This window comes from Nesoenas mayeri (genome assembly GCF_963082525.1).
Source record: "Nesoenas mayeri genome assembly, chromosome: 6".
In the NCBI taxonomy this organism is placed as follows: Eukaryota; Metazoa; Chordata; class Aves; order Columbiformes; family Columbidae; genus Nesoenas; species Nesoenas mayeri.
Window position 1 is genome coordinate 7,886,813 of NC_137545.1, and position 18,712 is coordinate 7,905,524.

The 18,712-nt window shown below is 42.9% G+C and overlaps 1 protein-coding gene across 1 annotated transcript; it reads left to right on the forward strand.

Annotated features, from left to right (window-relative positions):
• Positions 1–7,123: 7,123 nt before the first annotated feature.
• WDR12 (WD repeat domain 12) lies at positions 7,124–17,855 on the forward strand. The gene is made up of 13 exons (XM_080346294.1): positions 7,124–7,181; positions 7,268–7,362; positions 9,539–9,633; positions 10,285–10,391; positions 11,233–11,348; positions 11,739–11,893; positions 12,537–12,582; positions 13,362–13,447; positions 13,625–13,765; positions 13,875–13,980; positions 14,772–14,904; positions 15,647–15,719; positions 16,462–17,855. Exons 1-13 carry the CDS (start codon positions 7,141–7,143, stop codon positions 16,537–16,539), a joined length of 1,272 nt encoding a protein of 423 aa, XP_080202420.1. The 5' UTR covers positions 7,124–7,140; the 3' UTR covers positions 16,540–17,855.
• Positions 17,856–18,712: the final 857 nt, after the last annotated feature.

Consider the following 18,712-nt stretch of genomic DNA (forward strand, 5'->3'; position numbering starts at 1 on the left):
ACTGTGCTGTACCGTACTCTCGGAGGGAGCTCTTGTCCTGATCAAGAGGCTACTAGATAACACTAGCAGTTCTGGTTTTGTTTTCCATCTCCATGTTGAAAACATTTCCATATTTCTACTTACTAGGACAAACTCTACTAAGGGGAAAGAAAATACTTTGTGCCCAAAATCTGTTCCCCAAAACCACTCACCACTTTAAAACATCCCAATTCTGCACAGAAACTGAAGAGAACTTCTTAAAAAAACCAAAAAAAAACCCCAAAACAATGAAACACAACCTGTAAAACATTCACCAACTTGAATTAACTTCAAAAGAAATCCTAGATACTATTCTACTCGGCCTTTAGATACAATCGTTTAGCTACAAAGACAAAAATCTTTATAGGCTTTCTTATTTCTTTACCAGAGAAGAAACACAAGGAACACAAACCCATCAATTCAAGTCCAAGAATTATACAGTGCAAGTTCAATAATCAGATTTTGCAAGTCTCAAAAAATAGGTACGCAGAGCTTATTCTCATTGAGCTTGCAGAATCAAGTTCTTACAGTACATCGCATTTTCATTAAATTTAAGTGTTTAAGCACAGATATCTGTCTTGTTGAAACTCTAACAACACAAATATTAAAGAGGTAAAAATAACGGAAAATAGGCAGTCTTTTTGTAAAATATCATGTCAGGCTGTCTTTTGGCCAATGCAAGAAGGAATACAATTGGTTGTATCTCTTGCAGCAATCACAGAAACAGCTCTGAAATTTCTGCTACAAAAAAATGAAAACTACAAATCTAAAGAGTGGGAAAAAATGTTTCCAAATTTTATATTAAAGTTAGACCAGGGCCAAACAACCTTCTGAAAAATTCTGCAGGTATAAAGATTCTGTGCTGAAACCATCTACTGTAAACTACACCAGAAAAGCAGCAATAAATAAATGGCACTAGCTGTGCTAAAGACACTGGGTAGAGACCATGGGCACATCAATAAATCACTACCTAAATAACATTTTATGTTCACTGAAGAAATCTGCAGAAGAATATGTATGCACAGAAATATCTCTGACTAGGAATATCTGGCAATATTTGATAATAAGTACATTAAAGACTCCCCTTCCCCAATATATACACAGATGTCCTGTGTCCCTGGATTCTTTTTTGCCACATTTGGTCACTATGCAATTTGAGCTGATTTTCAAGTGTTCTGAACCCCTCCTACTCCAAGGCACATCATCAAGTATTATTTTATTAAGACATTGGTAATATAATATAACATATATTTCTTCAGCACTATAACAGGATCTGCTAATATAACTGCTGAATGCTGTCACCACATACAACATTTGGGTATTAATCAGTTCAAAAGTGAATGGCACAAGAATCCAATGGAAGGAACTTTTGTACTTTTTTAAGAGACATGATGTATCACTATAAATGCAACGAAAAACACACTGATGAAACACCATGCTGTAAATTCATCAGAGAGGACATGAGAAAGCATTTACAAAGACAAGACATTCATACCTCACCTGAGAAACCTGAAAATCTGTTTCTGACTTTTCTGTACTATCACAGTTGTCTATGAACAAATCATTAGGTACTTCCATAGCAATGTCATGGTCAGCTCCATTTTTTTCCATTACAAGACGACCTGAAAAAATTACAAAAGTTTATTTCAGCCTTCCATACTTTAGCCTCAAGCAAGACATTGCTGCAGGTTGGGGTTTTTTTTCAGCCTTGCAAATTCAACCTTACAAGTTCTAATGCCATTGCAAGCTAACAGCAAAGCCCTCCAGAAATCCTTGCTGCTTTATCACTTTAATACCCACTACAGAAAAATTTCAGTGTGTTGCTCCAGCAGTTTAGCCTCTTGTACAAGACAATTTGGTTGACTTCTCATTGCACACACAGATACAAAACACACATACACACTCATGATTTTTACCTAAATACGTCCACAAGCACTCAACAAACAACCATACACATCTAGAGAACACTGGTATTTAAAGATATGCCAGCACTGCTTTACAAAATTAGTAGTAATCTACTGTCATAATCAACAGACAGAATTTCTGTTACTCTACTCTGTCATGCAACCATCTTGAAGTAAACTGCATTTGTTTTAAAGGGTTATAAAACAACATACATTAAATGCAATTACTACTGTTAGCCTACAGCTTGGGCAGGAAAAATGTCACATATCCAAAGCAAAATTTGGTATGAATCATGCGACAAAACACAAAGGCAGAGCTCCCTGCGCTTTGGAAGTTTACCTCCTATCCCAAAGTAAAGCACTTCAAGGAGCCCAGCTGCCCACTGTAAACCTACAAGCAAACAGCTAATACTGGACAGTGAGCTGCCACATCCACAGGACAAGGTTTCACCAAGACACTTCACCCCTTCAAGCAGCGACCATTTCCCACATAGTCATAAGCAACGAGACAAAATGACAAATTAACTTGGCCCCATGTTACTCAAGTACATATATACTAGACTACACACACACTATGCCAAACTGTATAGAAGAAAACTTAATTCCTTCAGTTTGGGGTGAGAGAGGGGGAAAGGTGTTCCGGCTTTCCCTCCCTCACTATCTATTTTAAAAACAGGCAACATCATATTAGCACGAGGCTCCTACCAGTTTTATCCACCACACCACACAGTAAATTCCTTGAAATGGACCTTCTTGGTTGTGTTATTTCAACCATTTACAGCTTTAATAAAGAGAACGTAAAAGGCTAGAGAGTCACTGGAAAAGAATTGTACAACCTTGGAAGCACAAACTGATTTTGCTTTGCAAAGATATAAAGGACCACAGGCAAAGTAAATCCACATCTCCTTGGCTTTTGAAGCTGAATAAAGCATCCTGCTGATACAAACAACATTGTGAAGTTAAGCTGCTCATATGCTCAATATACTAAATACTTTAATCTAAAGTAGATCTATTTTTCCATTCAATTTTCAAGTGATGACACTCTAAATCAAATTGCAAATGAAGTTACCTCACATTTACCAAATATTTTATAGCTTTATGAGATGTTTTAGTTAAAATGTCTAAAGCATATTAGCAGCAAAGGAAACAAAAGACACAAAACTAGATTTCATCATCACTCAACCATTTCCCCTCAGTTAGAAGATGTAAAGAAGATATGTCAGTTTTGCCCAAGCAGCACATTTAATTATTTGAGATAAACTGAAGCAGTTTGTTCCAGGGATACTGATGGCACACAGCCTGTGTGTGTTAGAACTTGGCTACAGAACATAAGGATGACAGCTGTATCAGGACAGACCAAAGGGCCAAGTATCCCAATATCCTGTATCTAACACTGGTTATTAGGAAGACGGGAAAAACGACAACAGCAGGGTAAATACACAGTGATATCTATCCAGCTTCCTCTTATGAGCAGCCCAGAAACATCTGAAGTTTTATCTTTGTGTTTAAAAAAAGATCTTTAGCATGTTTTTGCCCTGTGACTTTGTCTTATCACTGCTCTAATCCAGGCAAACCATTGGCATACACATCACCCCATCCAGGTTTCATTACCTTAAGTGCTGTACAACCCCAAACAATTTTTTTGTCTTAAAGAAACATACTTTTACAGATAGGTATAAGTATATACATAGTTAATAAATTTTATAGTTGTATAAATGTTGCTAACTCTTACAACCATACATATATGGATGGATATTTTGTCATGAATTAGTTAATAACATGCAAGTATTCCTTATTTTCATAAACACTTTGCATAAGTGCCACAAAAATTTCCAAAGTAACTACCGTATTCCACGTTTAACAACAGGTTGAAGTAGCAATGTTGGAGTTTCATGTTAGTGTAAAACAAGATCAACAGCTGTATCCTCGGCTCTCTGTGCCTCAGCTTTAGCTTTAATGCAGCTCCACAGGCTGCTCTCCATGACATCCACCACTCCAAGGCTGTTTCCAGATAAAGGGTTGGTGCATTTTAACACCATGGGACTGCTTCCTTCACCCTCCTTCCATCTGGGAAGCACTTGGCCCAAAATAAAGGGAAATCTACAGCTATTGCTGTCCTTGGTTCAACTCTACATAGAGAGCAAGCAGCCACAGAAACTGGCATGGGCAAACACGATAACCACCATGAGCATTTTATGCAGGATCTTCAAGAGAGCAAACACCATGCACTGCAATCCAGCCTACAAGTTACCATCGGCAGTTCAGTTACAAAGACAAAATGCACTGGTAGTTCAAGATCATCCAGCAAAACACACAAGGCAGTCCGATCTCTGTTTATTTAGCGATCAAGAACTCCCAGGATAACACGGCCGTCAAGCCTGGGGCACCTGTTGCATAGGCTGGGTTCTCACAGCCTGTCATCTGCAGACACAGCTTGTACATCATCAGGCACTCCCAACAGGAACAGGATTTCAGCGCCCACCCCGAGGTGACACTTTCTCCTAACAGCTGCAGTCCATCCACCCTCTAATCTAGAAGCCCTTACACTGATTCTTCATATATAAACTTCTAAAGACACAAACAGAAAAGTCAAGCTAACATTACTTTAAAATTCTATTATTGACCACTCACATCTCTGCCCTGCCTTAAGATATTAAATGTCTATTTTCTTGCCTCCGACTCTTTATTCTCTTGTAATACTTATACCTACCAACTACAAGCAGTGGTCCTTAAAAACACACAGTTCTAGACCGACATAAATTTGAGGGTTCCTATGAAAGCTTGCTCCTGCCTTCCATCCATTATGAGGACTCCTTGGGAAGGCAACATGCAGCCACATCCCAGAGGGAGGTACTGCCTTTTAAAACCCCAGAGCTACTTATTTTAACACTGAGTTAACAGTACAAGATTTTAGTCATAAGAAGAAACCCAGATGGATAAGTCTGCTTTGATAAAGAGCACAATCTATTTTGGATTACTCTGTCAGGAGGGAATTGTCATATGTTTTTCAAGCTTCAAGTCTCTGATGCATATCCATTAAAAAAAAAATTTAAAAGGGAAAAACAAAGTTTGAATGTGCAAGTTCATTTTCAGCATTTCTGATAGCAAAATTCCCCATACTGGTATTAATTTATACTTCATGACAGGAAACACCTACAGTCAAATGCCTTACCAACAATCTTTTTGGGGTTTTCTGTGAAATGTTTCAGAGGTTTTATAAAAAGATTTTCTATGCACAGCTTACAACAATTAAACATTCTCTCTGAAAAAGCAACCCCAATGACATTTCTCCACCACCATTATGAAGGGCAAAAATTACAGTAAAACATAACAGGGAGAAAATCTAGGCATAGTGATGCCCTCAACTAAAAGAGAGACAATTAGCTTTATATTAACTTGTACCAGGCTTGAGACTTAGCTTATCTCTGTCACAGAAGACAGTGAAAAATGTACAGATCACAGAACTCCTACTTAAAAGGTTTCTCAAGTTGCTTTTATGTAGTTAACACAAGTATCTGCAAAACGTATCTGTACCAATTACGTTAACCAACGACACCAGATCTTTTAAGTACACTTCAGAAATAGATGAGATTCCAGGGTCCCACAAAACATCAAGACATGACACCTGCGCACTCCAACAAGTCGCTCCAGCCACAGTTACCACACAGGGAAAGCTCAGCTGCTCCCCGAGGGGGCACAACTGTCAAAAAGGCGGGGAAAAATAAAATAATATAAAAAAAAAACAAACCCCAAACACACAGCAGGTACTCGCACAAGAAGCCTTCTCCCAAAAAAGCAAATTCACCTACAGAGCCTTTTGGAGCCCACTACGTGTCGGGTTTATCACTCCTACTAAGAAGTTTGTTTATACGTGTCACTTTACACGCAAAGAGTCACAGGCCGGGTCACGCCGAGGCCCCGTCCCCAGCGCGCGCCCCGCCCGGGACCGGGGACACCCCCGGCCACAGAACCTCGGAAAGCGCCCCTCGCGCTGAGGGGAACGGCGTCACCTCACCTCGCCCCCTGCCCCGAGGGGAACGAGGACACCTCACCTCCTGCCCCGCTCCCCCAGCCCTGAGGGGAACGGGGTCGCCTCGCCCCCTGCCCCGCTTCCCCAGCCCTGAGGGGAACAGGGTCACCTCACCTCCTTCCCCGCTTCCCCAGCCCTGAGGGGAACAGGGTCACCTCACCCCCTGCCCCGCTTCCCCAGCCCTGAGGGAACGGGGTCACCTCACCCCCTGCCCCGCTTCCCCAGCCCTGAGGCGAACGGGGTCACCTGACCTCACATCGCCCTCTGCCCCGAGGGGAATGGGGACACCTCACCCCCTGCCCCGCTTCCCCAGCCCTGAGGGAATGGGGTCACCTCACCCCCTGCCCCGCTTCCCCAGCCCTGAGGGAACGGGGTCACCTCACCCCCTGCCCCGCTTCCCCAGCCCTGAGGGAATGGGGTCACCTCACCCCCTGCCCCGCTTCCCCAGCCCTGAGGGAACGGGGTCACCTCACCCCCTGCCCCGCTTCCCCAGCCCTGAGGCGAACGGGGTCACCTGACCTCACATCGCCCTCTGCCCCGAGGGGAATGGGGACACCTCACCCCCTGCCCCGCTTCCCCAGCCCTGAGGGAATGGGGTCACCTCACCCCCTGCCCCGCTTCCCCAGCCCTGAGGGAACGGGGTCACCTCACCCCCTGCCCCGCTTCCCCAGCCCTGAGGGAATGGGGTCACCTCACCCCCTGCCCCGCTTCCCCAGCCCTGAGGGAACGGGGTCACCTCACCCCCTGCCCCGCTTCCCCAGCCCTGAGGCGAACGGGGTCACCTGACCTCACATCGCCCTCTGCCCCGAGGGGAATGGGGACACCTCGCCCCCTGCCCCGCTTCCCCAGCCCTGAGGGGAACGGGGTCACCTCACCTCACCCCTGCCCCGCCCCCCTCGGCCCTCCCGCACCGCTAACGCGCCTCCGCAGCACAGCCCCGGGGCGGGGGTGTGGGACGCAGGGTGCGGGACACGCGAGCGGCGGCAGCCGGACTTTCCCGCACCTCGGCCCGGGTCCCGCCCGCGCCGCCATTCTCACCGCCCCTCTGCGCACGCGCTTCGTGCTTCGGCCGCGAGGGAGGGAGGGGGTGGGCGCGCGCGCGGGGGCCGCCGGGAAGGAGCCCGCCTCTCGCGCGGCATGCTGGGAGTTGTGGTCTCCAGGGCAACGCGGCGGCCACGCGGCGGCATCATGGCGCAGCTCACGGCGCGGTTCCGCACCGAGAACCCCAGGTGAGGGGCGCCCGGCCGGGCCGCGGGGAGGGCAGGGCTGAGGTGGGGTGCCGCAGGGGCGGTGACGGTGCCTTGTGTGCCCGCAGGTACGCCGTGGAGGATGTGCCCTTCTCGGTGCCCGCGGCCTCCGAGACCGCCGATCTCAGCCAGCTCATCAACAAGCTGCTGGCGGCCGGGAACGGTGAGTGCCGGGGCGGGCGGGCGCTTCTGCCCAGCGGGAGCCCAGAGCAGCCCCGGGCAGGCTCTGCCTTTCCTCCGGAGCCGCTCTGCCCTCTGCTCTGCCCTGAGGAGACCACACCTGGAATCTTGTGTCCAGTTGTGGCCCCTCAGTTCCAGCAGGACAGGGAACTGCTGGAGAGAGTCCAGCGCAGGGCAACAAAGATGCTGAAGGGAGTGGAGCATCTCCCGTGTGAGGAAAGGCTGAGGGAGCTGGGGCTCTGGAGCTGGACAAGAGGACACTGAGGGGTGACCTCATTCATGGTTATCAGTATGTAAAGGGTGAGTGTCAGGAGGATGGAGCCAGGCTCTTCTCGGTGACAACCAATGATAGGACAAGGGACAATGGATACAAACTGGAACACAGGAGGTTGCACTTAAATATGAGAAGAAAATTCTTCCTGGTGAGGGTGGCAGAGCCTGGCCCAGGCTGCCCAGGGGGGTTGTGGAGTCTCCTTCTGTGCAGACATTCCAACCCGCCTGGACACCTTCCTGTGTAACCTCATCTGGGTGTTCCTGCTCCATGGGGGGATTGCACTGGATGAGCTTTCCAGGTCCCTTCCAATCCCTGACATTCCGTGATTCTGTGATAAGTTCCACTTCACCCTCGTTTCTGAGCACATGCCCCAGGCCGGGACACCAGCTGCTGCCATGAACAGCCCCACGCTCTCAGTGGGCTGGGCTGAATGGGACCAGGTGAGGCCAGTGGGACGGCTCGGGGCAGGCCCTGCCTGGGACACGGGCTGTCACAGTCAGAAGCAGTGCTCAGGTAACCTGCAGGCCCTGCAGGGAGGTCAGGCTGCAGCCTGAGTGGGTCCTGCCCTCCTGTTCCAGTCTGGTTGTTATAGAGTCATTGAATCACTTCGGTTGGAAGAGACCCGCAGGATCATAGAGTCCAACCATGACCCAACTCTGGCACTAGACCATGTGCCTAAGAACCTCATCTAAATGCCTTTTAAACCCCTCCAGGGATGGTGACTCCACCACTGCCCTGGGCAGCCTGTTCCAATGCCCGACAACCGTTTCCCTGAAGAATTTTTTCTGATATCCAATCTAAACCTCCCCTGGCACAACTTGGAGCCATTTCCTCTTGTCCCATCACTTGCTACTTGGGAGAAGAGACCAACCCCCTCCATGCTCCAAGCTCCTTTCAGGCAGTTGTGGACAGCGATAAGGTCTCCCCTCAGCTCCTGTTCTCAGGGCTGTCCAGACTGAGGGGCTCTTTGAACTTGATCTGAAGCTCAGCAGGTAGCAGTGCTGGTGGGTGGCCCCAGAGAAACACCCCACATGCTGCATTAGTCTGTGCCCAGCGCCACAGACCAGGTTGCCCCAACAGATGGGAATGGAAATGTTCCCCAAAACCTGGCAAAAGAACCAATGAAACCAAAGGTTTGGTTTCTATGAAACCTTTGAGAAGAGCTCAACCATTCTGCTGATGCTAGCTGAAATCGGTCTGACTGACTTGAAAGATTTTTTGGGAGGAAAGACACCTGGGCAACATTGTTGAAAAATCCCTTTTTCTGTAAGAAGCCAGACCAGTTGTATCTTAACCTGCTGAGACTTCTGCAAGTTGCTTTTAACCCATGAAATTGCAAACAACCTGGTACAGAAGACCAGTGCACAGTGCTCTTGTCAAAATGTGGGGCCTTTGTCAACTCTGCCATTACAGAATGAGGAATAGGAACCAAAAATTCTTAAGGTTTTCCTACTGTTGCCTCAGATACATGGCACTAGCTAGTGATGACACAGATGTGGGCGAGCAGTGGCAGGCTCCACACAGAACAGTCATGAAGCACCACAGCGGTTTGATTAGATGTAGCTACAGAAAAAAAGGAATTAGGAAATAATGTGTTAATAAGAGGCAAATTTAACTCTTTGAACCCCAAGAGCACATTTTCCTTCCTCTTAACTCACAGAATCCCATGGAATTCATGGGCTGCCCACTTAAAACTGGGAGAAGAAATCAACTGTTTTATTGTTGTGGGTTTTGTTTTGGTTTGGTTTTGTCATTGTTTTGGTTTTTGTCTTTTTTAACCTCTTGTTTGCTCCATTCTCCTGAACCAGCCACAGAATGGTGCTGTTCTTGATGCTATCAAATAAACAGTGACACCTGAACGTGGATTTTTCTTAATTTGTTTCAGCGGATCACAAGTATGTGGAATTCGACTTCCTTATCAATGGCCAGTTCTTGCGTGTGCCGCTGGTCACACACATGGAAATGGAAAATATCTCCACAGTAAGTCATACTCATCTTGGCCAGTTATACAGCCTTAGCCAACTTACTTCAATCTGATTTATGTATTACACTGTCATCCTGACCGGGTAGATTTCCTTGCTCGGTTTTATTTATTTTCTGACTTTACCAGGAGAATTTGCTGTATGTTTAAATCCATTCCGAACTGCAGAGTCATTACGGGACTGAGCAGTGCAAGGAACATCATTATCCAATGTCTGTATGCAGTTTAGAGGGGAAATTCTTGTCTTATTCAATTAATCATTAATATATTTTTGTCTTCTATTGTATTAGTTACATTAGGGGGCAATAGGTAGGTTAGTATTACCTCTAGAAAATGTTGTGAAGTATTGTAGGTACTAGTTTTGTGTGGATAAATACTGAAGAAGAGAAACCTGAGAAGAGCAAAATTATTTGCTTTTGCAGTCTGCTATTCGTAGTAATTTGATAAAATATGAAAAGCAATGTATTATAATTCAGACACTTTTTTCTAAACACTTTAGTCCCACTAATGTGGCAAAGGACTTGGATAGTAAGATCTTTGCCCAATAAACTTGTATATTTGGAACACACTACAGTTAAATATTACTGTTATTGATTAAAAAAATAAAAAAATAAAACCCCACTAAATAGGTATCTTGTCTGTGACCTCAGGAAGAAGTGGTGGAAATAGAGTATGTGGAGAAATACATGGCCCCTCAGCCGGAGGAATGCATCTTCCATGATGACTGGATCAGCTCTGTTCAAGGCACCGAGGAATGGTAAACCAAGTTAAAGTTTCATCCTGCTTATTCCTGTTGTGTGCAGAGGACTCCATGGTGTCCACTGGAGTGGTGTTCTGCCTGTTTAATAATTTTTCCTCCTCTTTGCTCTGTTTTTGTTTTATTTTGTTAACCTGTCAAGTCAGTCAGGTAGTTGCTTTTGTCAGCAGTTCAGGTTTAACACCTGTATTCTGTGCTGCCAGTGACTTTGACACAAGTAGAGAACAGCTCGAGTCACTGAACACGAGATACTGATAGTGGATAACACCTTTCTCTTAAAGGACAGCAAGATTTCCTGATTTCCCTTTTTAGCTTAAATGCTTGACTTCAAATGTGACATTCATTAGCAACAAATATAATAGTCAACCTTTATGGAGAGCTTTTCTTTAAACAAAAAACACAACTAACCTTAATTGTCCTTTACTACTGCATTTTCACATACATTTTCCAATCAACAAGGCAAAGTAATGGTTTGAAAATGCTTTAAGGTCCTTTAGTATGAAGGTCCTCTACTATGAACAATAAATTATCTTTTAAATTACGTAAGCGATCTTAAGTGTCACCTCCCAGAATGTGCAGCACTCTCACTGTGTTTCTTTTTGGCCTGTACTCCTTGCTTTGCAGTTGCAGGTTTTCCTGAAGATTTGCTCTGTAACAGAAAGATTTTCTTTTAATTTTTCCAAAGTTTTTATTTTAAAACACACAAGTACCTATATTCTGAATTCGTTTCAGCCAACCAGTTACTGTGCTCATGTTTTTCCAAGTTTCTGGTTGAGGCTTCTTTTCTTGAAAGTCTTGTTGATTTTAAAGACAATCATGTTTCAAACTGTGTACCCTGTAGGATATTAACTGGCTGCTATGATCAGACTGCTCGAATCTGGTCTTTGGAAGGAAGATCCATCATGACAATAGCTGGGCATACAGAAGTAGTGAAGGATGTGGCGTGGGTGAAGAAAGGTCAGTAACTGTATTAGGGGAGTAGTAATAGTTTGATTTATTGGGGGAGAAATGTCATAATTCCTCAACCATGAATATTTAATTATCTAAATGCTACAAGAATATTGATCTCTGACAGTGGTGCTAGGCAGTCGTGGTGTGAATAAACCAGTCCTTTAATGAGTATAGTTAGTTTAACATGTACATTGTCTATCCACCTTGCAGTCTTTTAGCAAATATTGGTACATATATTTATATGAACTGTACTTGCAGGATAACATGATGTAAACTGAGATATGCACGACTATCTATTTGTATCTTTCTTCTTTGACTAGAACAATTACATATAGACTAAAAAGACTTTGGAAAGCTGAGTTTGGTGCAAGCATGCCTGGTTCTTTTTTCCCTCAGATAGTTTATCATGCCTGTTGCTCAGTGCTTCTATGGACCAAACGGTTCTGCTATGGGAGTGGAACGTGGAGAAAAACAAAGTGAAAGCCCTTCACTGCTGCAGGGGACACGCGGGGAGTGTCGACTCCATAGCTGTGGATTGCACGAGAACCAAAGTGAGCAACTCCTGGAAAGGAACCTTTGTCTTTTGGGATGTTAGCAGCCTGTGTGGGAACAGCGCAAGAGCGGCAAGGAGGAGAATTTTATACACACTTGAGTGGCTTGCAGCTGGGGTGTGGAAAAACATATATCACACAAAAATGAATGTGCTCTTTGCATTTGTGGCCTTGGGTTGTTCTTGTGACCTGCCTGCACTGGCTCACACATACCTCAAAAATCCTCTTTTTGTCCCTGGTTAGGTAGTAGTCATCATGTTACTATGACTGACGCACTGATAAGTTTCCAGTCTTGTGAATGGTGGTTATTGAGGATTAGGAGTGCTGCATCAACACCAGGCCACCTTTTCAAAGTGATGCACCTAACCTCTAATATCACAAAAAGCTGAAGGTGACTTTAGACAGCACAAGCCCTTAGACTGCTGCTCTTGACTTCTGTGAGTCAAGTTGATTTTTTTTGGGGTGGGGATTGGACTAGATGATCTTCTGAGGTCCCTTCCAATCCCAAACATACTGTGTGAGCCCAGCACTGTTCTTCACGTGTTCTGGCCCACTGGTCAATTTCTCGAGCAGGAGGTGTATTTAGTGTGGCTTACAAGGTCTATCTGGATCAACTTTTAACAAAATGTTTCTGTTCATACAGTTCTGCAGTGGATCCTGGGATAAGATGTTAAAGATCTGGTCTGCAGGTAAGATAAGCATAAGCACAGATTCTTAGCTTCTTAAACCCTGTACTTACAACAACGGATATTTGAATACATTTTTCTTTAAGAAAATTTGAGTCTGTAACATTAAAAGCTAGAACTTCTTTTTTTGTAAGCTTTGTAATGCTGTACATCACTATATTAAGTTATTGTTTTGCTTGGTAACACAATTTCCGATACGGCTATCAATTGTGTGCTGATATTTATTCAGAACACAGTATTTTATCTCTTTCATTTATTTTTAATGGATTTATATACATTTGCAGGTTTGAGTGTAGACTTCTTACAAATCAAAAGTTTGTGGGTTATTTTCCTGTTCTATTAGTGACACCATAACATGGAGGACAGTAAGATGACTGGGTCTGTTCTAGAAATGTAGTGTAATCCCATTTGATCTAAATGCTTTCTTTCACTGTTCCAAGTCATATTCTTTCATATTGGGAGTATAGATGTAGCTATTGTATTTAAGAGAAAGATTGTGTTTATCACATTACTGTTGGAAGTTTCCATGAGTAAGGATGGTCTTAAAAATTCATTGGGACTTCATTTTAAAACTGCAATGACATGGAAAATATAACTTAATTTGTGTTCATTTTCCTCTTGCTCAAAATGGAGATAATACTGATCTGATCAGAGGCATAAGGTTAAAATATTCACGCATCATAGACAACTTAGGTACTGTAAATATGGGGGTTTGCTTCATTATCTATATGGAAGTGCAGTTCAAAAACCTATAGATCAAGTCTGAGTGTCCTCTGTCACAGTACCTACAGACGAAGAGGATGAAATGGAAGAAGAAGCTAACAGACCACGGAAGAAGCAGAAAACTGAACAGTTGGGACTAACAAGGGTAAGATGATTTGTCCAGGATTTTACTTTGGAACTGTGGCCACACAAAATAACTTCTCTTTGTTAAAAGTGACTATATGAAAACCTATGTCTCGGGCTAATCAGACACTTTTTTATTTGTTGAAAGAACAGATTTTTTTGACAATATTCGATCTAGTCTCTCACCTTTAAATTCTAGACCCCCCTGGCCACCCTCTCTGGCCACACAGAAGCCGTCTCCTCTGTGCTGTGGTCAGATGCTGAAGAAATCTGCAGCGCATCGTGGGACCACACCATTAAACTCTGGGACGCCGAGACTGGAGATCTCAAATCAACTCTGGTGAGATCATTATACTTTGTCTGTAGGTTCAGCTGAAGTCCAGCTCCAAGAAAAAAGTGGTGCAAAATGGTAGCTCCTCTCTTAGAGTTACTATTTTGTTTTCTGATAGACAGGGAACAAAGTGTTTAATTCCGTGTCCTACTCACCGCTGTGTCGACGCCTTGCGTCTGGGAGCACCGATAGACATATTAGACTGTGGGATCCTCGCAGCAAAGGTGAGCAAAATCATTCATGTTCTCAAAGTCACTTTCTCAAAATCAGAACTTCTGCTTGTTGGGAGACATTTCACAAAGTGTTTTCCGGTCCCTTTGCTTGAAATGAGCCATTTGAAGGCTTTTGTTATATACAAACATGACTGTTTTCCATAATCTGCTGCAAGATTTCATTTGATTTCTCACCTGATAATTTAGAAAACTAACTCATCTTAAATTTTCCTTTTTTTTATTACTAATGAAAGTTCAACTGTGCAGTTACAGGCCTGAACTTTTTTTTTTATGGTAAAGTTCACACCTAATTTGGTCAGACCATCATTACAGTGAAATAGTAGTCGCTTTGTTACAATATAGTGGGATGCCATGTCTGACAGGATTTTGGATAATTTATGACTGAGCCTACCAGATTTATTTCTTAGACATGCGTTATTTGTTTACCTTCTATAAATCTAATTCAGAGTTTACCAGTATTCTTATATGTTAATAATAAAAGCAATTTTTTGTTTGCCTTTTTAAAAAAATCTTTGGAAAAAGAATATAGTGGGAAGGAAATACATTTTCAAGTTTTGGGTTTCTTTGGTTTGGTTCCTCCTCACCCCGAACTTGTGTGGCGTATACTTTTGTTTGTTTTCTTCAATGTTCACTTTGATTTTTGAAGTTGAAATTAGTGGTGGAAGAAACACTTGGAACACAAATATGTTACTGACTGCTTTTCTCAGACTTTGTACCCATCTCAAAAGTACTGGTTTCACTTGGCATCTGCTGATGTCTTTTTTTCCTCTTTTTCTGTGCAGACGGCTCCTTGGTTCTCCTGTCTCTGACATCTCACACGGGCTGGGTGACATCTGTGAAATGGTCACCTACCCATGAGTATCAGCTCCTCTCTGGTTCTCTGGACAACATTGTGAAGCTCTGGGACACAAGGAGGTAAAATAAAGACTGTTTCTTTGCTGTTCAAACGCATGTAAACAGGGTTAGCTAACCGAATGAAATAGTAAAAGCAGAAACTCCTGTGGCATTTGTGAAAATCCTGTAGGTTTTAGGAATCAAGCATATAACAAAAAGGGAGAAAAATACTTGTAGTCTGCTAGAGGACCTGTGGCTTAGCAGCTGAGGGAGCTGTAGGGTGTTCCAAAATGGGACTCACCTGGCATTAACAGCAGCACTGATGGACAGGCAGAGGGCAGCAACCAGAACATTGCTACTGGGATTAGGAACAGCAGAAGGTCTGCTAACCATTCCACAGTTTTAAAGAACAAAAGACATGCTAAGGAATGAAGCTAACAGTGAAGTTTCACTGGATACTCTTTTCAGACCTGTCATTATGAATTTCCAAGCAATGCAGTGGTTTTCATTCAGAAGACGCAAATGGCTTTTCTGGTAAACACACACAGTCAAGCAGCATCACACATGGAAGACGGAAACTATATAGTAAACTGTTCCTAACAAGCAGATTGATTAAATTTTAGCCTCAAGGTAGTTTGCAGCCAGGTGAAAAATGTTGCTGCTTTTCTCTTTGGGGATGTAGGAGACGCTAGCACTTGCCTTAGGAGGTCCAGAGAAAGTAGAGAAATCATCACAGATGATAGATATTTGTACTCTCTGAAAGCATTTATAACTGCTTGATGTAACTTCAAATGTGTGACTGTAAATACCTGTGTCTTACCAGCTGCAAAGCTCCTCTGTACGACCTGGCTGCTCACGAAGACAAGGTTTTGTGCGTGGACTGGACAGACACAGGGGTAAGCATCTGAAGAGCAAGTTACTGAATTAATGCACATGTCGCTTAGGAAGAGGGCTAAAAGCAGCCACAGACTATTTTTGCCTTAATGCTTAAAGACAGAAGAGAATGGGAAGTTTTAGTTGTGCTGGGGCTGGTAGTGGGTTGATAACTGGGTGTTACTGTCATACGCACTGCGGCACTTCCCTGTGCTGCTGTGCAAAGGGGGAGGATTAAGCTCAGTAGCTTTCAGTTGGCATTACCCTGATATTCTAAACAAGGAGAGACATGAGACCATCAGCACAGCGCACTGAGAAAGGTGTTCCAAGGTACCATTTGCTGCCATGGAGACGAAAGCAGCAGCAAGAACCGACAGCTGGAGTTTGGCCCTGCATGTACAAGGGAGGAACTGTATAATCCTCTCTAGCAAGCTGTTTGGCTACTGCAGTGGTACACATGTATAAAATGGGAAAAAAAACCCCATTTTCTTAATGTTCAAGATTCTCACTGTGGCTCCTCAGTAAAAGGCAAGAGAAGCTTTAGAAGTTTTCCTGCAAAAACTTTGCTTCTAATTTTAGGAGGCGGGTAAGAGACAAGATTGCTCCTGCCCTTAGATTCTGGGTTATAGTCAGGCATTAACAGTTCGTTATTCATTACTTCTTTTCATGTCTTCAAAGAAAAGAAAGAAAATCAGAGTCCCCCACTTTTGTGTAGGTATTTAGCTTAGTTCTGATATTAATCACAGTTCTCTTCTCTCTCCTCAGTTGCTACTGAGTGGAGGCGCAGACAACAAACTGTATTGCTACAGATACCCAGCTACAGCCTCTGATGTTGGAGCATGAAAATCAACAGCCAGGGAACGTAACTAGAAGGATTTTTGCAGCAGTCACTCAGTGTCAGCATCCTCCACAACCCGCTTCTGAAGAAGAGAGTTTCTGTTGCTCTGAGAGCTGTTGTTCCTGTTTTATTGATCACCTGTACCCATACTAGTCACAGTATAATGGCAACAAGCAGTTACAAATGTGATCAGTGTGAAACAAAGCAAAGGGCATTTCCACCCTTTTTGCCGGCTTCAAATTAACATCTTTTAAAGGACTATTTGTGTAGCCCTTTCAGTAAGGAGTAAACTATTCCTGATACTTAGAGAAAAAAATACTCACTGGACTAAATTATTTTTTAAGTTCACCTGCTTTCCCTTGAAAAAAAAATAAAGCTTTTATCTATAGTTCATTGCTTTAGTGCCTCACTTGAGATTAAAAAGTTCAGCTCTCCTTTCAGTATGGTTGTTGGCAGTTCATAGGATTAGGTCCTGAATTCTTTCTAGGATGAAGTCTTAGTATGTTTGCAGTGTAAATGCTGTGATATAAAGGAACTTGATGGATTTACTGGCAGATGCAACATTCCAATATGTTGTTGCTCATAAGTTAGGGCTGTAATTTACTTTATAAGAATCTGTCTGCCTTGTGCCACAGCACATGGTATATTGCAGTACAACTAATGTGGCATCTTGTTCCTAAAAAGCAGCAGATGTATAGAAACTAGTGGAGGATCACACAGAGAAGGCAGCAGAAAAGTTAACTTGTTCTTAGAAAGAATGCGAACAAAAAGTTGCAATAGCTTTTAGGTTGATAGAGGGTAAGTACTACCCAAACATGCTCATTTTCTTTGCTGGTGGTCTTGCTTTTAATTCAGGATTTAAATGCAAAAGCTATTAGTGCAGTTGGTTAGATGTATGTGATGTAAAACCAGCAGATGGTTTAACAATGTGGAAACCAAACTTGAATATCCTCACTGATGTCTTAGCTTTCAGTAAACGTTAACACTGGTACAGCACAATCAAGTCAAATGCTTAAATTGCAAGGTTATTTTTTCTTAGGAGAGTGAAAAATCTGACCTCCAGGTTTACAATAAGGACAAGTTCTGAGTTTAAGAAATACCAGAACAGAAAAGCTATGGAGGAAACAGCAACTAACAGACTAACATTTATTTACAAATGCTGCTTACAAGGAATTAGTCGTCTTGCCATCTTATTATCCAGGTGCATGTTCTTAGTATGTGCTTCATCCTTTCTAAATATACCCTATTCATACCTTAAAATAGCAAGTAATTAGAGTTTTTCCTTATTTAAACTTTATTCCTTTAAAACATTGGCTTCTGTTTACTCCACAAACCGGAACTTGCAAATATGATGTGAATAGTGATTTTTGTTTGGTAAACCTACCAAAAAATACAAAGCATTTTTTGAGCGGGAATTTAGTATGTGCTGGGACATGCAGCATTCCCTCCTCCCTGCTGTTACACACTTGTGTCATTTCACATGCATATGCCAGTCTACTCTAGCGATTGTTGGCCTAATATTCATAAAAGTTTAGCAAAATCTCTAATAATTTTTTAGTATGAAAACAGAAGAAAGTAATATCCTCTTTAGGTAATCTTTAATCCAGTATACCCGAGTTTTGGAGGTGTTCACCAAGGAAAGTTTGGACATGTTCTCAGTGGAAAGCAAGACAGTGAAGGAAGTTTGAAAAGTATTTAGCTTCATTTCTCTTCAAGACTCCCAGTGATCATTTAATCTAAAGTCTTGATCTGTTTTGTGTATTATGAGAAACACCCATTTTATTACTGTCTTTTCAGTTTTTCTTTTAGAAAAACTATTCTTGACCGCAGCTTTTATAATTACTGTGATATTTTACAGTCAGCTGTGGAGCATCTCCAGCCAATTAAGCAGCTGATAAAAATAAGTGGATTCTCTAGCATGTATATGTCTGAAGACTCAGGAATGCAAGATAGTGAACCTTAATACAGTTTTCTTGCCTTCCCAGCAAGATTGTAAATACACTTTTAAAAAATGTCATGTCGTATGGACAGTTGGCTCAGCTTAGAGAGATTAATATTATTTAGACTTAAGAAATCCCAGCTGGCATTAACTGTTTCAAACTGAATCCATTAGATCTACTACAACTGTCACCTGTAGTAAATCCAGAGTATAATTAGAAAGGTTGGGTTTGGTAGAAG